General features: G+C 35.9%; 1 protein-coding gene across 25 annotated transcripts in view; it reads left to right on the top strand.

The window, feature by feature from the left end:
* The window catches only part of RIMBP2 (RIMS binding protein 2), a 122620-nt gene that overhangs the window by 69145 nt on the left and 31767 nt on the right, over positions 1 to 21708 (top strand). For all 25 annotated transcript variants that reach the window (XR_005839999.1, XR_005840004.1, XR_005840002.1 and 22 more), the window contains 5 exon segments: positions 4685 to 4807; positions 8428 to 8532; positions 10183 to 10233; positions 15126 to 15330; positions 20428 to 20579. Coding sequence is in view for 19 of the 25 variants with exons in the window: in XM_040647949.2 (XP_040503883.1) it covers positions 4685 to 4807; positions 8428 to 8532; positions 10183 to 10233; positions 15126 to 15330; positions 20428 to 20579 (636 nt within the window). In the remaining 6 variants the exon portion in view is untranslated.

Raw genomic sequence — 21708 nt, forward strand, 5'->3', positions numbered from 1 at the left:
ACCAGCCACTTTACAAGGCTACATTTAGCTAAAAATAAAACTCCAATCTGGGATTTCTACAGGGCTTAAGTGAGTTGCTCAGCAACCTCATTCACATCAGAAGAGCTGTAACTCATACAGACGCTGATGAAAGCCCATCCCCAAACCTTGCAAAGCGGTGGTAGCTGTGTGCTTTGATATCTCTGACACATGTCACAGAGCAGCCTAGTGCTGTATTTCCAAACCAAACTTAGTCCTAAGACAAAGCAAAATAGTGAGATTTAGAGATGGCTGTGCATGTACTCAAGATTTTCTATGTAGCACCCAGTATCAAAGCAGACTGGAAATTTTTAGTTGCTGAGGATATAAATTATTTTTATATACAGAAGCAGCATGACAGTATGTTATATTGGGTGGAAGATGTGGATCACGGAATTACTCAATTTTATTCATCCATCTATCTGGAATTTCTTCATCTCCTTTATGTTTTTCTCTTCTTTTTATTGTTGTTTACACATCACCCTTACTGTTTGGTTCACAAGTCACATAAAGACTTACATAGGCAGTTTTATATTCTAGCTGACATAGAAATAGCATGCAGCATTAATGCAGTGAAGGCTTAGCACATTGGTGACACTAAGAAGATTAGCTCTCTTACTATCAGAAAGTGATGACTTACGTGGTTAATAATACTTTATTATAGGTAGCATTTGTTTCTTACTGAAGTGAAGAGCTTGAGACACTCTGAAAAACCTAGTAAAAACAATTTAAAATATAAAGGTGTAGTATCAGCCTTAGTCACATTAGCCACTAAGCTAATAGTAAAATTACCTTTCACCATTAAAATGTTGGGATTTATCTTACTATGAATGTTTGTAAAATAGTCTGCAGGGCACATTACAAAAATCCAGTGTGTCTGTGCTACTGATTTTTATATCCCAGCCTCTGTGGGATCAAAGACTTTCTATAAGTATACCCTCTCACTTTCAACAGTTTTAAAAATATGCAAGATATGAGGAATTTTGCTGCATACCTTGGGAGTTAACAAACCTTGTTTGTTCCTGCTTGTCTAACAAGTTCTCTAAGGAAAAACTGCTGTTCTTTCCTTTTTTTTTTTCCTCCTTCTCCCATACCTAAAATGAGACTGAGGATAGATTGTACAGTTTAGATTACTTTTTACTATTAAGAATGTGTGAAACTAAACACACGTGACTGTTCAGATGAGTGCAGAAATCTAATAGAGTTAGGGCTCAGCCCTGAAGGGTAAAACCTAGTTTGTTCTTTTCCCCCTTGAGAGCTGACCTGAAAAGCAGGCCAACTTTATCCAAGCAATTGGAGCTGGGAGAATGTTTATGCATTCTGCTGTGTAGCACAGATATAACAACTGCTCATTTATGCACAATGTAATTGTTGAAATTCAGGTCTAGGAAGGAGAAAGTATGAGTTGTGCTACTTTTAAATGCACCAAATAAGAACAGAACTTTAATTAATTTATGCAGTTTTGTGTTGTTACTGTGCATAAGAGGAACAAAGTCACATCTCTGGAGCGGAGTAGTTGTGAAAAGGTTTGTATCCCTGGTAGTGCTGTGACACCAGGCTTTGGCTTGTTTCTCTGTTCAAGTGAATATGTATGGGCTAGTGTTCTTATGTAAAAAGAAGAGACATTATCTGTTTGGAATTTATTTCTATGATACCTGATATCATACAATTTTCATGGTAGTTTCTGAATCATTTTTTTTCTAAACAGTATCAGTGGTGTGAAAAGTTTTCACACCAATATTACATATTACAGAAGTCTAGAGCTAGGGCAGGAGGTGCATTTCTGTATTCAGGTGCAGTAGTCATAGCTCAGCATTTGCGATTTATGTGCACCACAGTGAATTTGTGAGTGGCAGAGAACGTTTTTCAGCCTCGGCATGTCAGTAAAAGAGAACTGTCATTTCTCACAGAATTTCTTTCACCAATTGGCTGATGGAATTATTCGCTGATGTAACAAAATAAATCAGCAGTTTATTTTCCTGGTCTCTGTAAGTAGTTTCAGCATTTAAGAGTTCAGAAAGTGAAATATACTTGAGCAGTATTCTGGCATTCATAACTGACTCGAATGAAGACACGTTTAGTAAGTGGGAAGTTGTGGGATGAAAAATAAATTTGTTGATGCACTGAACAGAGAAACATTGCAGATCAAAATGTTCCCTAAGTTTCTGTCATGAAACCGGAACTGTTTATGATGACACTCAATTTAGGTCAACTGGGATCACTGATGTTTTGATGTGCTCTGTGTAATTCAAGTTCATGCATATAGTATAAGTTATTACACAGCCTGCTTGTAGGGAGCATTGCATTTGCACTTAACAAGTTTCATCCACGCAAAAGCAAATGAACAAAAAGGTAGACTCATCAAGTTTTTTGCTGTTTTATGCTATATATATATACATTTATCATGCCACTCTGTGATATACGGTATTCAGAAGGAAACGCTCCTGGCAACAAGGCCCTGCAGAAATATTAGAATTATTAGTGTTGTTAGAAGTTACAAATTAATTATAAGAAGGCAACTGGTGGAATTAGTTGTGTTATTTCCGACCTAGGAAATGAAAATTCACACAGAACATTGTTCAAAGAGTGATCTGTTGAAAGTAGAGAATCAGATTATCACTTGGGTGATCTTAAATTTTAATTAGTCTGAGTATGTGCTCTTTGATCCTGAACAAAAATCCCGAGATGTGTAAAATATCTGCAACTCTACCTCTCCCTGATTCATTTCCTTCCCAAAATACATTAGTGGCCTGACAGGTACTGTTTGTTCCTATAGACCCTTCACTGCCAACAGGGAAAAACGTTCATCAGAATGCTGCCACGCTTACCTGCTCCCCAGAATTATTCAGACTGCAGTGATTATTAAGTTTTAGAAAATTCTTTACACAGGTAGTATCAAGTATTTCAGAGGCAGAGAAAATTAAAGCCTGAGTAATATTTTCCTGAGGCTTTTCCAAAATATTGTACTTCATTCATTCTCAGTAAATTAACTGAGGATCAGGCAATGACAAACTTGCATCACTGATGGTGATACTTCATTGCTTCTTTTTTCCACTCCATTATTCTTCAACAATATATATTGACTGATCTGAACAATGAAATACAATACAAAGGATGCAGGAAGTTAATAGATTATGAAAATCAGTTGTTTAATAGTTTCCTTAGTTATAAAGAAATGAGGGAAGAGAAGAAAAATCTGTGCATGGGGGGAAAAAATATCCTGAGTTTGACGATGATTGCATCAGTTGTTGTGGAAAACATGATTTGTTTCATTTTCTTCTTTCTTTTTTTCCAGTCCACTGCACTCTAAAGTGCCCTCTTACAAAGACAAATACAAAGTCTGGCTGCAACCATTTAGATTGTTTGGTCCATGGTGAAATTTGCAAATTAACAAACTGTAGCCAGAAGGCAAATAGGCTGAATCAGTTTCCAAAACATCGCTTTAGAAAACATCTCAGAGAGATCCATGTCAGAGATTGCTTAATGTCTTTGGTTCTTAAAGAAAATGAAATTACAGTAATTAAATTGTAAAAAGAACTTGTCACTTCTCTTAACTGAAGCTAGAAATAAAGATGAGCTGCACCTAGATTAAAGCAAGCCTAAGCGTTATCCCAATTCTTCATATTGCTTTGCCTGTCCTTATTCGGTAATCCTGCAAGCATTGGTTATGCTTCTACACTTTGTGTTGCAATTAACAAAGGAAAACAGGTGCTTCTTGGAACGTTGTTCCATAAAAATATTTTGGCTCTTTCTTTCCTTTCTTACCACCTATTAGCATTGCAGAGAAGGGAAAAACAGTATTTATGAAATAGAATGTGAACATTTTATCAAGATACTTACTATGGATGACTTTTCATTTTTAACATAAAATTGTTATTCTTGATATGATATGAGCTATGTAAGAATCCTAGTGTTACACATCAGTATAGTATATAAACTCATAAAATGTTTATGTTATTTCCTATAAATCAGACTTCATCTGTTGTGAATTCAAGAAAGGCATTTTCCATGGTGGAATAAAGCAGTTCATTATTACATTTTCTTGCTTTCTGTGTGTGTTTATGAAATAGTTGATATTGCTGATGATCTATAAAATCCTATAAACAAGGAGTTACTCATGCTGAAATGGTTAAGTTAGCACCAAATAAATTAAATAGGAAAACAATTACTATTTGGTGAATGTCTGATCCTTTAAAAACCTGCATTATTTTAGAGACACTGATTTAAAATACTAGCACAGGCTGATCATGCACTGTCCTGTATTTGGTTTTATCCTGATGTCAATTTAAACTAATTAATAGTTCAGGAGAACTAAAATGTGTGGTTTATGTGTCAGTATATACTGAAAGCTCAGTCCATTATTATATAGGAATTGTTTTAATTGTCATCTATTGTATTTATTGTATAATACATGTATTTATTTAACGTGAGATCTTTATGCATAGCCACAATTTGGTTGCCAGATTTTAGACCTTCTTGAAAGAAAATGTCTTTCCGATGTACACCTATTTGGAGTGCATGCAGTTTCCTCACAGAACATTCCCTTCCATCTACCTTCTATACTTCTTTCCTTTTTTCTTTGAACTTCTTTCCTTTTTCATTTTCATATGTAGAAATGTTTTTTTTTCCAGATATTCAAAGATTAATCACATATTTATTGTTGTAGGTGAAGTCAGACTATGACCATCTTAGAGAAACCCTTATCAGAGTAACAAAAGAACGAGATTTGGCTGTAAAGGGAAAACACCAGCTCCAAGCCAAGCTGGAGAACTTAGAGCAGGTCCTAAAGGTACGTATAACACTGTGAAGTCCAGTGATGCAGTACTTCTATAGCTTGTTTAATATTCCTCATATTAATTTAATGAGTCATATAAGCGTAAATGCTTTGCAAATGAAGTGCCTGAATGCCCTTATTAATTGCAATAAAAACTATGAAATACAGTAGACCAAAGGGCCTCAAACTTCTAGAAGGAGAGACTTCTTCATCTGGTGCTTTTTAAGAAAAAGGGATGTAGATTTTCTCTGTATGATTGCTGTATGTAAATCAAGATGAGAAGGATGGGAAGTGACTGTGCTGATGAAGGAAATATGAACAACTTCCAGGCTATTTTGCTTTAAAGAGGGCTTTTTTAGCCTGTTTATCTTGATGCAAAATGTTATTGTGATCCTGTGAAAACAACCTGTTGATACCAACATGTATTACCTGTGCAGAATTCATCCCATAGTCAGGAGAGGGTTGCAAAACCTACTGGTCTTATTAGAGATGCCTTACTGGGAAAGAATTAAAGTTCCTGATGCATCCCACCTTTCTTTTAACAAGCTTTTAGAGAAGCCTAGCATCTTGGTGTCTAGCCAGGCTTGCTTTCTTAGTTACAGCACGTCATCGATTTGCTGCTTCCTTTTCAACTCAGAAAAATTCAAAAATGTGTTTTTACTCACAGGTGCATTTCTCAGTAGAGGTTTCAGTGTATAGTTGAAGATGCTGTCTTGCTTCTGAGCTGGCAGAGTACCTTGGACAGACTTGAAATCCTAAATCTCTTCATGCAGTTAATTGTGTATTTCATGTGTGTCCTCATATGCTCAGGAAATCTGTGGTTTAAAAAAGGCCTTGCAGCTTTCCAACCAGTCGAAAGTTTTGAGAAATACTTAGCCTAATTTCCGTGTCAGAAGAAAAGTATAGTTATACTTTCTATTATCTCAGGATATATCAGCAAAGCTGAAAAGGAAAGATTAAAAACTGCTGAATTAGCTAACTTATGGGAATCTTCTGTGCCTCTGACACAGAAGAGTTCTGATTTTCTGATGTGTTCAGCCAGCTTTTCCCTTTCATGTTGCTGTAATTGTGCCCACCCATCTGCAAGCACAGATGACAAGTCCTTTGAGCAGAAAAGTACTTGGGTGAAAATTAAATATGCACCCCATTCAACATCATGTATGAGTTCTGTATGAGAACAAAACTCTAGTACTTAAAAGCCATTTGAGCTTGCTTTAGCGTTGGTTAGATGCATGTTTTGGAAGTGTAAAAATCTCTGCTGTAAGATATAATTAGTTCCTTTGTTTTGGTTGCAGCTGTAGGTAGTACAGTGTAAGAAGTGAGTGGGCTGGATCTAGTAGTGGCTATTCATCTCCCCGCTGCCCATAAGGAAGCTGGAAAAACAAGAACTGTTTTAGTGGGGTCCTTAAGAGCCATTGCAGAAATGTTTTATTCTAGACAAATGTCTAGCACAAGTTTTAATGAAAACTGAGATGTCCATGATGTCATCAGTTCATTCTCTGTGGCACAGCAGGATTCCTGCCTTTGATCTGAAAGATACACTGAGAAGGTTCCTTCTTCACAGTTTCTCTGAAGGACAGAGGATTGTTTGCCAGTTGTTTTGAAATATGAAGACCTTATAGTATTTTTCTGTACTCCTCTAGATATGGATTTGCTTTCTGATGTTAGAATAATATTAATATCAATAATAATATCAATTACAAGGGCAAATGGATTGCCACCACCTACACAAGCTGATGGCAATGTGATCATGCAAACCAGTCTTGAAGGAAGAAGGTGAAAGAATTCAACAGCTCAGAACTTCCTTCTTGCTGATCTTCTAGTGCTTGGTCTTTGCAATCTTCTTCCACTCCCCTAACCTACTCCCCTCAGTCTTGGAAGAGGAAATGACACCAGCTGATGTGAGGATAAGAAGGGTGAAATAGATTGCAGACAGAACCAATTTGTGAACAGAGTGGGAGGAGAGGGAATGTCTTCTGGTTTGGGGGAGATTTAATTGCTGTGCCAGGGAGGGGACAGATGCTGGGGTGAAGAGATCCTTGCTGTTTTATGTATTAAGTAGATCACAGCAGTACTAAAACACTGTGAGAGACTTCTGGGTTAGTGTAGTTGACCAAATGGCCTTCAAATCTGTGAACTATAGGTCATTGCATTCTTCTTTTAGGAGACTGAGAAATTAAAAGTGGGGGAGAATCACAGATCATGTATCACAATCTGTTTCTTCATTACATTTTGCAGATTAGCTATATGGTCACTGCATTAATTATTTATCAATCTTTCCAAACATTTATAAATGTTCTCTAGTAGCTCTTGTAAAAATAGTACAAATTTTAAAATATTGAAATGTACCAAATCCACTACTGAATCTTGAACTGAGAGTTATTTTTTTGATATTTAAAGCTTTTATTGATTAGCAGTGGGAAACTGTCTTGATTCCCTCATCATTTCTTGAATACAAGTCACATCAGTGACTCATATTTTACATGAGATTTAAAGGAAGCTGCTGAGCTCAGTAAATGTAACTTCATGCTAATTTAAATACTGAGTGGTGCTAGTTAGCAGAACAGGCTGTTTGTTTAGTTGAGAAGAGAATTTTTGGTTATTATTAAATAAACCCTAAATAATAAACACAGTTCAGAAATGTTTACAGCCTCACTGTGCTGTCCTTCTTTGTTAGTTACATCTAGCAGAGAACTAAGAGCTCCTAAAAAGTTAGCAATATGCTAGATACAGTTTACTCTGGTACACAGAAAGAGGTTATTTTGGTCTATTCTAGACAACTGCCACCATACATTTCAAAGTGCATATTCCTAATAGGTTCTGTGTAATAGCTCATGGTGCTGCAGATAAGGCATTGTGTCCCAGAACAGAGTGTTAGAATATGTAATTTAGAAAATAAAAGTCTGTAATACCCATTTCACCAGAAAAGATATCAGAATCTATAGTGATCTTTCTTAACTCCCATTTATTAAACAGGGTGTTTGAATGTTGTGGTGCTATTGAGAGAATAATATTAACCTGTAATGAAAAAGATTGCTATCTACAAAGGGTATCTTGACACTGTTCAGCTTCCCAAGAACTGTGCCTCATACTGCTTTGAATGATTAGTAGTAACTTCTCTTAAAACTATTTTTTAAGCACTGTGAAATCTTTTTTTCCTGTTTTTGTTTTGCTCTGCATAATTTACTATAATTAATGAGCAGAGATTAGCAAAAGTAAGCTATTTTGGGGGGTCATCATTTGGAAGACAGAAACAAACTCTAGATAATGAGGCATTTAGGGAATTGCCAAGCTAATCTTTTCCAAGCTTTACTTAGGTTAAAATGTCACATATAAAAATGTAACTGATGGATAAAAAGGCTTCTGTTCACTTAGGCGTCACAGAGACCACACTGCTGGCAGTGACAGTCAGATCTCCTAAAAGAGATGGCTGTCAGAATACCTGAATTTAGCAGTGACAATATTCATCTAGCTACTGACCAAATTAAGATTCTGTTCAGATTCCTTTTTGTCTAAAAGTGATACCAGAATGTTTTTATGTTGAGTTGAGCATCTGCATTCCTGGGACTGGCAGTATGTTTGTCTAAGATATGTTGAATCTCCTGATAGTTTTGTCTTCCTTTCTTTTGAAACAGCATATGCGAGAGGCTGCTGAACGGCGGCAACAGCTGGAGTTGGAGCATGAGCAAGCCTTGGCTGTCCTCAACGCCAAACAGCAGGAAATTGAACTCCTGCAGAAGGTAAGTGAAGGAAATGAAAGGAAGATGTGACAAAGCACACGTCACAGCAATCTCTTGGTTTAAAGAAACTAAGTCCACAGCTACATAACTAGTTCCTATTTTCACCTCAAAATCTCAGCCCATCTTGCTTGCCTTTATATCGAGCTTGGGAATATTTTTGTATTCCTTAAATGCTAGGAAAGAAGTCAGCCTTAATTCTGTGGTAATTGAAATGCAGAGAATCTACCATTCCCTTGTCAATTTGATTAACTGGAACAGTTAATCATTCTCACTGACACTGACTTAGGATTTCTTTGGCTTCCTCTTGTAGTCACTGGTGAGTCACGCTACTTTTCCCCACTATATTAGATTAATGTTCATTCATTCTCTCAAAAATTCATTCTCTTTATGTGTATACAAACTCTTCAGATTAGCAGCCTAAAAGGAAGAATGTAATATTGTTGATCCAAGTTTTGTGTTGAAGGGGAATCAGATGGTGGTCTTCTCCAAGAAACCTTAATATAAGACAGTTCGATGAAAAAGAGAGATAGCTATTGACGTAGCTTTCCTAATCATTTATCAAGAACTCATATTCTGGATAGATTTTATTAAACTTGTAATGATGGATAACACTAGGCTTTCTATTACCTGCTATCATATGTTCCTAATGTTTCTTAAGCCGTTATTTTATCAGGTGCTAGCAATAAGACTCATCTCAGTAGTGCAGGAAGAAGTATGACTGTGTGTACAGGGCCAAAACAAGTTTTATTACCTTGCATGAGAGTGAAGTATAGTTTGAATATGTGGTTTCTGTTGTGACTTTGTGTCCTGACCAGCTTCTCTTCCAGCCAGCAAGTATGATGGCCCTTGTGCATGAGGATGATTAAGTTGTTACAGTTGTGTCAGTGGCCTTCTTTGCTCCAGATTAATATGGAACGTTTGTGAGGTGTTGCCCTCTGCTAAACTGAAGTTTTTGAAGATGTTTCTCTCATAAGAAATATTCTGAATGTGGTCTTTGATATACAGCAGTGAGAACCTAACAGGCAAATTGTGTGCATTGCACTGCCATCACCCTGATACAAGGGTTAAAATATAATTTTGCTCATCTTGATCAAACTTCAATAAAGAAGACACGGAAGTAAATGGAAGTAAAGCAAGGGCAATAAAGAGTTACTGAGTGCTGCTTTTTTGTATTTTAAGGCTAAGATCTTTCATGATCAGAATTTGATTATTTCTGAGCTACTTAAAACAACCCCTCTGTGCTATTGTTGACTCCTTCTTTTCTTGCTTGGGCCAGTTGATTGAAGTCTAAATGTTGTACTTCCATTTACAGACAACCCTTCTTGTGGTTGTCTTTAAGTGTTTTGTGAGGTGGTGCTGCATGTGAAGAATAAGTTTAATTTTTGTGTCACCTTTTTGTAGCAAATGTAGTAGATTCTACTCTGAATCTCCTCAGATGCAGAATTTACTGAATTCTGAAGATATTTTGATGGCTTAGAACCTAAGTGCTGTAGTGGATTGCCTGAGCCAGCCCTCTAAGACTGTAAATAGCTTTGGATTTGAGTATATGGTATGCTACTCTTTGTGATTAGAACATACTATATGTGACATGACTAATTGATTTTTCTGTTCATTTTTCTTTTGGTTTTTTTTTCAATTTATATAAATAAGGCTCAGGTTGAAGCTAAGAAGGAACATGAAGGAGCAGTTCAGTTGCTAGAGGTAAGAAGGTACCTTTTTTGTTACTTGTGGTTATGGAGGTTTCATTCTGAAGGCTGTAACAGTATCATCACTTCTGAAAGATTTGATTCTTCAGTCCTGCCTCTAATCCTATTGCTGTGTGTCACCCACAGTGGCCTTTCTTAGCATTTCCCAACTGTGCTGAAATGTCTTTTTGGAATTTGCCGGTGACTATAGCACTTATTAAGCAAACATTGTTAAATAAATTAAGATTTGAGAGATTATTCAGGTGATAGGCATTAGTAATTTTTAATGCACTAAATGCCTGCTTATACTAAGGCAACGTTATCCATAAGGATGCATTAAAACATTAGTACTATCACTAGGAATCGCTCATAGAAATTGCTTTCTTGACATGGGATACTTTCTGAAAATTTATCCTGAGGAAAAATCTAGTAATCTAGTCTACTGTGCCTGAGAATACAAACTAGTTGTTTCTTGCATAGAAATGATGTGAAGAATGGGAGCAAATTCTTACTCCCATTCAAAAACCATGAACTTTGCTGTCAGTTTTAGTTGGAATAGGGCAAGGTTTGCAAAACTTATTCATCTTCAACCAGAGTGAAATTTTTACAGTTTTTAAACTGGGACTTTTCAAATAATGGCATTTTATAGTGGATACATACAGATGTGGTAAAATGGCGTATACTTACAGTAACAACCCTTGTATTCCCTTCCTAGGCAGCTGTTTAGAAATGCATGGTGTCCCACAATACTGTATAAGATAGTACATATAGCAGAAATCAGAACTCCTGCAAAAAGGTCCCTGCAGCAAACAATTCCTTCCTAGATTTTCAAAGCTAGACTCAACAGATTAAGTTCCAATTATATCATTTGATGCACTTGGACAATGTAAAGTGTCAGGAAATGTAGATACAGAAGTAAATAACATGCTTTACATCTAGATTGTCTTTTATTCCTTTTTTCTTTGCTTTTTCACACATAGGTTTTTTTTATGATAACTAGCAAACTAGTTTTTCTGCATGAGCAAAAGAAGTGTTAAATGTATATTAATTCTTAACATAACTTACAATTCTAAAGAACATACAATACCACGGATCAGGTATAGCAAATGCATTTGTCAATCTTTCACTTAGAAATGTTTCTAGTGGGTTTTTTGTTCTCATGGTAGTTATTCTGTCTTTGTACCTACTGATCATGTGCTAATTGGAGGTGATCTTTCTGAAACATCAAGAATCTTTTTAAAAAATGTTTAGTTACTTAAAATTATATATCCAGAGGAAGGGGTTTTACTCATATGCTTTCATTATTATCATATATATTAAATTTGTGTCTTTAAGAATATAAGATAATAATTTAGTGTCTGGTGGAAAGTATATGATGTAGGAAAATATAAGTAGAAACAAAGGAAGCGAGTGATTATTTATCTTTCTCAAGCTTAACAAAATTCCTGTTTAGCTGATTTGTTTGCAAACTCTGATTTGCGTAACCCCATCAAGGTTTCCTAAGCTTTTGCTTTTTGTTGCCTTAGACCCATTGATTTTGTTTATTTATCTGCCTTTTGCAATTCAAGATCAGCAGTGATATTGATTTCTGAAACCTTCTATAGTGTGATTTGCATTAATGCATGTTTGGTTTTTATACCTGTTAACTGTTTCAATGTATTTTACTTTGAAATGCTAAAACAAAAGTGTTCAGAACTGTCTTTATTTCTTTATTTCATATATCTTTGTTTACTGTATCTTGTTTGGAATTTATTGCTTTGCCCTTCATCCAGAACACCCTGGACAGCATGCAGGTATTTTAGGGCATATATTCTCCATTTCCTGTGCTGAATCCTGCACCTTTCCCCTTAAAATGAATTCAGTAGTCCTGTCTAACCTTGCATGGGATGCGTGCTAAAACCATTGTTATGCAAGCATGCTTGGCATTGATTAGCCTGATAACAAATCATCAAAATCAGATCTTTTTTCTTCAAATATGATATGTTTCAATGAGGAATAAGGTACTGTTTCTGAAAGTAAACTTCTGACGAGCATGCCCACTAAGAATGGTTTGATAGTTTATTCAAGACTGTAGCTTTCAGACTGTGGATTTTGTTTGAAATCAGATTGTTTTGTAATTTGTACAAAGGTAGTTTTATGTTTTCACCTTGGGATGATTTATTAAGCCCCCCACTGAAAGCCATTGCTTCTACGTAAACAGTTAAGCTATATAATGAATTACTAGTCTGAATTCAAACTGTCCACTAGAAAGCTGGTCATCATCTTCTCTGTCTTGTGCAAACAATGTCTGTCTTGTAATAGATGAAGTCTGCTTCATTTTATATTAAGCTGTTTCTCACCATGTATTTTATGAGAAACTTCCCAAGTCCTAAGCGAAGTACATTCAACATGGTCTGCAGTCAAGTGTGTCATACAGAGACTGCTGTAGGTGGGTTCAGTTTTAGCTAGGTCAGGTCGACTCTCCACTTTTGTGTATTGAGATAGACTTTACAGGCAGTGCCATGATAAGGAATACAAATTCAGTTGTTCTGAGAGTGTGAGCACATCCTTAGTTCTGCAGTGACATATAAGCACATGGGTTTTCTACAGGAGAGTGCCAGGCTAATTAGCAATGAACCACGCACCTCACTGAAGTCGAGAAACATAGGTGGGTACAGGGCTGTCTCCTCTTAGTACTGCTGTGGTTCTTATGACAGTTTTACTTTATACAGTATCAGCTTTGTGCTTGCTTCTAAGTCTCAACTTTGATTAAAAAGAAAAGCCAAAGAAGGCAAATACTGAAATGCAAATAATCTCTAAAATAATAAATAGTACTATCTTAATTTTTTTTTTTTTTTCAAAAATACGCTTTTATGACAGCCTTAGCATCTTGTTTGGGTCTGGATTGCAATGGTTTTATTTTTTATTTTATGCTTGAGTTTCCATAATTGTGTGTGGAAGGGTCAGTATGTATCTTAGAGAACTGAATAGCTTGTTCTAAAACTTTCCATTGGAAAGGGGGAGGATCTAAAAACCCAAAGCATTTTACTGCATTGTCCATTTGATGTTCTTCTAAAACTGCACGTAGATGTCTTATTCATGCAGCAAAGTGACAGGTAGCAAAGGCTCACATTTCGGTTGCTGAAAACCACAGTGAAAATATAAAATCAAACAAAGCATTTAATATTTGTGTAAAACTCCCACAATATCTCTCTATATTATTATTATATTTCATAATCGGTCAGATGGATACACTGAGACTTCTTTAGCAGAATTAAATTAATTTGTGTTCTTATCAGTTCAAAGAAATGGCATCCTCACAATTCATTGTTTTTTGTGCTTTTGTGCTCTTTCAGGCACTATAGGGAACATTTTGTTTATCTTTAGTTGTTTCAAGACCCTTGTATCAGTATTATGTAATATATGTAGTTTTATTCCTAGGTAATACATGCATTTTTTTTCATATGAGCTGAGAAAATCTTCCTCTTTCAAGAATAAGAAACTTTTAGTACAGTTGAATGAATCTTACCAATATCTAGCCTTCCTTTGTTAGCACAGATGTTTAACTAGGCATGTGCTGTAAAGGGAATTTTAATGAAGGAATGTGATATTTGTTCATCGTGAAACACAAGATTAGGGTATAATGCATCAGCTTTCCACAAAAGGAGCCTATAACTGTCTCTGTTGAACTGTGTCTGCTTGCAGTGTTTGGTTCATAGCACATGAGACACGAGTGTTCCCTGTGTCTCAAGCATCAGCCTTTCTCTGGCATGTTTCCAGAGTACAGGCCGAATATTTTCCCCTACAAGAAAATGAGACCTCACAAATGACATTCTCAAGAATTTTGCTCATTCTTCAGTTTTCTCAACAGGTGTTAATCAATATAGTCTTCCTTATCTGTCTGGGCAATCTCATTGAGAGCTTTAGTTCTTCAGGAATGCTTGATAGTGTATGCGAGCAGACTGCTTACAGACACAGATTGGAATTTAAATGCATTATACTAAAAACTTTAATATATTCTTAATTCAGTTGGTGCAGTAAATATACAGCTTTCGGTGAAATAAAAGGTATTTTTGTGTTTTACTCTCTTTGCTACTCTTACATTTTCTCGGAATTAAAGTTGTAGAAGAAATCCTGAATTCCCATGTCCTTTATTGTTCCTCTCAGCCAAGGAATCATTCCTTTCACTTATCCCATCCATTTTTTTCCATGTCAAGATTTCTTAGACTGTATGTAGGCAAATTTCACAAGTCAGAACGGAAACTTATCCTTAATTATGCTTTGTTACTCCCCGATGCCTCAAAATTAAAACAGAAGTGTTTGCCCACAATGATATTTTTGTACTTCTCACAAGCTCTCAATCTCCTCTTGATTGGTGTCTGGATTACTTCTGTGTGGTTTGGCACGTACCATAAGGAATGTTATTTTTGAAAGGGAATTCAGCCAGTAGCTAATTCTACATTCTGCATGAAATACTGTTTTTTGCTGTTCTTGTTGTTTTTTAACATATAAATGTTTATTTAGTAGTACAGGATGATTCAACTTATTAGCTGAGGATGGGCAAACCTCAGAGAAATACCAAGGATTTTAAAAAGATTGGAAAGGATACAAAAGTCACTAAGCTATAGGTTCTGTTTGAAGATGTTCATGGCGCTGCCAAAAAAATACAATGAGGAATTTCCACTTTGGAAATTGTGAATTAACTATTTACCCCAATATTGCAGAGCTACTAAAAGGTTTTCTTCAAAATGTGAGAACTTAGAGGGATAAGAGAAAATAGAGACAAAAAAAAAAAAAAAAGCCATCAGTGGGTGCATTTATCTCAAATAGTTTGCCTATCCTGGATTCCTGGTACTTAATGAAAATTGGTCCCTGTTACAGCTTGCTCTGATCTCAGTTAAATGTCTTTGTTCTGTCTTGCTTATGCAGGCCAAGGTCCGAGAGCTAGAGGAAAAATGCCGGACACAAAGTGAACAATTCAACCTCTTGTCCAGGGAGCTAGAGAAGTTCCGGCAGCAAGCAGGGAAGATTGATCTCCTGAGCAGTAACCCACTGACATCCTCAGATATCTCTGGTTCTCCCAGTAAATCTCTATCCCAGTTAATGAATGGAATAGCCACTTCTTTAGGCAAAGGTAAGGACAAGCATTTTATTTGCAGGTCTGTTCTGCCCTATACGTTTTAAGATGCCATTCAATTATGTAAATAGAGTTTGATTATACAAATGGAAGATAGAATTTGGTCCTAATCCTGTTTTGTGACTTGTTTCAATTTCAGAGTATTATGCCTTTACTGAGATTGTTCTAGTTTTATTCAAGTACTGCTTGGAGCAAAATTATCTCTAATCATTGTTAGGTGGAGTGGTGAAAAGCCTGTTTGGTGTTAAAATGATATACTTCTTATGTAAGTATCTACTTCTTTTGAAAGTGGAACACCATATAAATGCTTTGTTGGAAAACCTTTTCAGTTTTGGGGCAAGGGTTGGTCTGCTATCGTGTTTAATTATTCATGGGGAGAGAAAGAATAGAGACACCTGTGCTGTGTTAGCAATTGCTTAAAAGGAATTTGTAGATGGGAGTGAGCAGTAGCAAATGGGAAAACTGAACGGAACATGTTTGACAAACATGAAAATGTTTTTAGGTTTTTTTTTAAGCAGAAAGTAGGCACTCCTCCATAAAAATTTGAAAGTAAAACATAAAATAAAATGTTCATGTAAGTAAATGCTGTCCATCTAAGCAAGTTCTGTCACAAAGTGATTTTTGTTGAAAAGGAGTTTCATTAGATGTATTCAAGAGGGATAATATCTGTATTTACTTAATTAAACCATACAAATGTCTTTAAATTTTTTACCATGCTTAAATTGGCTGAACACTTAACTGGTAGGTATCTCAGAAATCAAGAAGTTACACAAAAATATCGTTGGTGTGAATTTTAGAAGAATTGGAGAATGTAAAAAAGTAGATCTGTATTGGTGATCTTATGCATATATTGTACTGAATGCTCAATGCAGTGTGTTTTGTCCAGATCTGTTTTGAATTCTGGCTAGGCCATCATTGCCTGTTGCCAGAGGCAACCTCTCGTAACTGCACATCATTGTTAACTATTCATTATTCATAAGAAACTTCAAGGCAAGAAGTCACCAGAGAACACCTGAAAGGAACTGGCATGTAAATTATGTGTTGGACTCCGTACAACAATCTAACGTTGTTATTGAGGCTGAGAAGTCTACTCAAAAACAATTGAAACTTAGCTCAGTATCACCCATGATGGATTATTTTTTATTACTATTTATGCAAAGAAATGCTTTCCTATTGTCAAGTAATTTTCATAGCTTACAAATTCCCCCAAAATTGTTTTAGAACAGATGAAGAGAAACTGGACAGACAAAATAACCTTTTCTTTTTAGTATTATTTTTTCTTCCTAAGCTTCTAGGAAAATTCTGAGGCTTAGGACCTAGAAATCACAAATCATTTCCCTACCACTATAGATAAGTGCTTATTTTTGGTGAAGGGCGCTATGCTCAGTGTGAAACCAACTCAAAAGGAACCAAGGTGACATCCTTCTTTCATTTCGCTTCAATAACTTTGTACTTCGTATAGCTTAGATTTTGAAATACAAAATGTTAACTGCTAGTAGAATCACTGCTCTGGTACATTTGACTCCGTAGGCTTTTCTGAAGCTGCAAATCTTAGCCATGTGGACATTAAAGTGCATTAAATAGAGAATTTAGAAGACATTATCTGATGGCTGTAAGAATTCAGTAGAAATTTCCTTAATAACAACAGGATTAGCTGTTGATGTCTCCAGGGGTAGGATTTTCAAACCAATAAAAATTTTAAAGTTAAGGTAATCGGGTATGGAAATGTCCTTTTGACAACTCATGAAAGTCTGGTCTGTGTCTCTGGAGTTCATCTAAATAGGCCCTACATCTCACATAAAAATCAACAGAAGTGTCTGAGGTCCTGAGTCAGACTTTCCATGCTACTTAGTATTTATTCTCAAATACTAACAGAAATAGCTTTTTTCATAAAATCTTCAAAACAAACCAAACAAAAATACTGCAAAAAGTCCTTGACTGGAAACACAAAAAATACAAGTAGGTCTGTACTGAAGACATTTTAAAGGCCTTACTCTACACTTTTAACCTACTGATTTTTATTCTTAGAGCTCATGGCTTGCAGCACTGGAGTATAAATGTCAGAAACCCTTGGACAATATTCATTCTCAGTATAAGTGCAACAATAAAATGATGTTTAAAGAAATGGGCAGGATGTCTAATTCTCAAAATCAACAATTCTAGCTGGAATAATGACGGTAGTGCTGCAGCAAGTTCTTCAAACAAGAAGAATAATTATTTGTATTATGTGTGAGGAAGAAAAGAACACATGGGGAAACACAAGGACAGCTTTCAAAGGAAAGCAAATGATGGAAATGAGATCGGTTTATGACCAGCTGCTTTGCCTTAATTGGTGTATCAGGAAATGGAATAACCTAGCCAGAATAGATTAGAACATTAAAGATTCACTCTAAACGTATAATATTGTCACAATCCAATAGAGAAACATTCAAGATTTATTATTTATCAGATAAAAGGTGAATTTAAATGGCCTTTCTAGATCATTTTGGTAGTCCATAATGAATCAGCGGTCCCATAAATGAAACAGCATGTCTAATTGTACTTCAAGTATGGTCAGCTTCTGTTCTCTGAGTAATTTAAACTAAGTCTGGAGCTCTTCCTTGCCTCTTTCCTTGAAAGGATATTCAGATTTCCTTGACAGATATCTGCCAGTCATGACAAAATAACGGCTATTTGATGGTCCGCGGATTTTACAAGATTTTACACACAAGAAATGTGGCTTTTTTTTTTTTTTACATTATTTGATATTTTCCTTCTGTTTTATCCTGAGTGCAGAAACAAAGAGGAAGATGCATTTATTCTTAGTTTCCAGTGAGTTAACAAATTTTAAAAGTCTTGATTGGTCCTATCCCATCATATTCTTACTGTTACTCAAGCCCAGGAACATCAGTGAACTGCCTTGGAAGAAAAGAACTTAGTTGGAAATTGTTTCTTATTTTGTGGATAACGTTCAGCCAGTTTTCAGATGCAGCCATTTTTGTCCGAATTCTTCCATTCACAATCCATAAAAGTAGACATTCTCTATAGAAATGATGAGGTGATTGCAGAGATTCAGGAGGTATCAGGGGGATCATGCTTCATACACAGTCAGTCTTCATTTTGTTTGTTGGAAAGGCTGTGCTTGGTAATCAGCATGTTTGTTGGTTTGTCTTTTAATCCAACTGTAGTTCTACATACATAGAAGGAACGTGGATTTATGTATATAACTGAAGCATCTCATGACCTTTTAAAAAGACTCCTGTACAGAGTCCACAGAAACAAACTGCAAATGTTTTATTATATGGTTTGCCTGAAAGTCTGTTCTTCCCAACTTATTGCAAATCATGCAGTAATTTTTAGGCTGCTTCAAGAAGAAGGTTACGTTGTTGGCCCAGAGGAAAGCAGTCCCACAACTTCTTAGAGCATCAGTAATTTCAAACACTTTTTCAGAAGAAGACTGGAGTTGATGATGCATTGCACAAGTAGCCAAATGAATAGAGAAAGAAAAGACAATGGAGGTGTTGATAAGTTCAGTTAGGAAAACAGATTCATTCTGCTTTGGCTAACATTAGCCAAAGCTGTAGCTGTATCCTGTTGCATTATGGAATAACAACTATTGCATGGTTTTCTCTCCTACAGAGTGTCTATTAAGAACTCACGGTCAATTTTATATGCCCCACTGTGCAGGTGGAAAAAAATTAAGAAAACTGGGAATTTTTGTACATCTTGCTTTTTCTGGAGTTCTTGGTAGTCTATGTTCCTATCCTGGACATCATGCTATGTGTGTGCAAGGAATCTTTTTGCACACTCCATATGTAGTGTAGCTAATTTAGTAACAAAGCTGAAAAATCCAGGAGGTATGAGACCAAACAGTATTTTTCTTTGAATGAGTAAGCACAGTTGGACCAATTATTTATAAGCTTGGCGCTGACAGGCTGGTATGGCAAGCACATTAACAGCAAACAGAAGGAGCTAAATTGGCTAAAGGTTTCATAATGGGGATGACTTTTCTGTTATATATGTGAGAAAGATTCCAAGAGTAAAAAATGTATCCTTTACCAGCCAGGGGATTGCCCCAAGCAGGGCTGGTTGTAATTAATCTTCTGTGTGATGACTTATGTTTCCCTTTGGTCAATGTGCTTAAGCTATCCTGCTATAAATGACAGCGTTGCAGAGAAAATTAATCATATTGGACTAAGGAGTATACAAAAAAAAAAAAAAAGCCATCTGATTGTGTATTTTGGAGGTTATTCTTTTCTTCAATGTAATAAAGAGGTTCCAGCCATAGTTCCTAGTGACATGTCTGGGAAGCTTGCAATTCTGTAGCAAAATATTGCTGTTCAGGCTTTTGGCAGAACAGGAGAGGAAATGCAAATGCAAAGCCTACATACCTATATCCAGAGCACAAATTTGTTATGTTAATGAGAGAAAATGAGAAAGAGGGAAGACACCCTGGATATCTGATTGTCAGCAGTGCCCTAAACTGTGTGCTTTGCTGTAACTTGTGCTGATGTTGTAGGTATAATTAGGGTCAGTTTACAATTTCCTGCTTGTATTCATGTGGTTTGGTGACTAACCTAATAGCAAACAAAGAAAATTGTGTATTTTTTATTTCACCTTTATTAGTCTCTCTTGCAACCTTAATTAATTTGTTCTTTTTACTAATGCCTCCTCACTGTTAGCCCTGGATTTCTACTGATTCAATATGAGATGAGTGTTCAGCATCTTGTAAGGCAGTCTTGCTATGTCCTTTAAATGAGTGATATATACTGTCTTTAGTTTTAGATGTATTTAAAAGCACAATAATTTTATTTTTTTAAGAAACTGGAGAGATGGTACTGTGTTGGGTTTTTTTTTGTTGTTTTAGTATTGGTGTTAGTGAGGAACTGTTAAGAAATATGAAGCTGGTATTCTTGGACTTTAGTGCCCTGCAACAAGCCACTTCCCTTTAGGAGGTAGTAGGCTTAGCTACTTTCACTGATTTCAGTCTACCCACCTTAGTATTTTTTGGATAATCATTTCTAAAATACAGAAAAAATAACTCCTTGTTATTGCTTACCAGTGTTTCTTTTGAAAGTGATCATTTATTCTTTTATGTGTTTTGCTCACTGTCAGGTCATGAAAGTCCTTCTGGAAGTCGTTGTGTAATTTCGGAGTTTATACGTCCCCTTCAAATATCTGGAGACAAACCAGAACAATTGTCTGTCAAACCTACATTCCTGTCAAAGTCAAGATCTGATACCCCAAGATGCAGATTTGATTCAGACGTGAGTCTTCTTAAATTTCCTGCTGGAAATACATGGTGTGGGGCCAGGATCTGTCTTCTTTGGAGACTGATGCAGGATCATCCACCAACTTTTAAAAAGAAAAGACATGAAATTCATATTTTCTGGGACAAATTGTGCATGTGACCAGTGGGAATTTCACTGAGATTTTCAGAGTCTTGGAATTCCATGGATGTATCTAAGGCTTATCCACAAGTAAATACATATGTGTCCTTACCAAGATGAAATGTGGGAGAATTAACTGCTTTTTGAATAGGCTGCAAAAAAAAAAAAAAAAAAAAAAAAGCAGCCCAAATTAGTCAAATCAGAAAAGGTAGCTTAACAATGAGATTTAGGGAAGCAGAACTAACAAGAAGAAACAGAAGAAGTGCATGTCAAATTTAATTCCATTTTTCTTTTGTTTTTGAGTTATCTCACAGAGAATGTCAAGACCTCTTTTGCAGTGTTGTTCATTGCGTGCCTTCTTGAGTGTAATTATGTGATGCATGCTTATATTATGTAAGCAAACAGAAATTAAGTTCCTTTTTTTTATAGGTATCAGGCATGGGAGGAAGTGTGTGAATAAAATCTTTAGGAAATAGTCTTTTAAGAAAATAAAATCTAATAGTGGGACACAGTGCTGTAAAGTCTTATATAATTACTATAAGGAAAAGATATTCTGCAAAACTCTCTGCAACTTCTCTGTTCTTAGTAAGTCTTCTGGAATAAGCACTGGATAAGTTATGAGCTTTCAGACGTGAGGACAATAACCCTTCAAAAGTTGCCTGCATCTGCAAAGCTACGTGGGGGAGAATACTTGATAGCTATTGTTGTTCACTTCACTGAAAGTGGTGCGTTGGCAGGATGGTGTGTACTGTGCTTTCCTAGCAAGCTAACCCCTCTCTTAAGAGTTAATTCAGAAGAAAAGTGACTTGCTCCAGTATTTTTCTGGGGCACTTTTGTTCCATACTGGCAACCAAGCAGGGACCTGTTTAGACCAGGAAGTTGTATTTCAATATTCACTCTGTCCAGACTGTAAAATAATAATCCATTTTGGACAATTTACCTGTTTGATTCTAATATTAATCCTAGTATCTCTACCTTAATGGAAGTCCTCCCAAGCTTATGGGAA

Source organism: Gallus gallus, chromosome 15, assembly GCF_016699485.2.
Source record: "Gallus gallus isolate bGalGal1 chromosome 15, bGalGal1.mat.broiler.GRCg7b, whole genome shotgun sequence".
Classification (NCBI taxonomy): domain Eukaryota; kingdom Metazoa; phylum Chordata; class Aves; order Galliformes; family Phasianidae; genus Gallus; species Gallus gallus.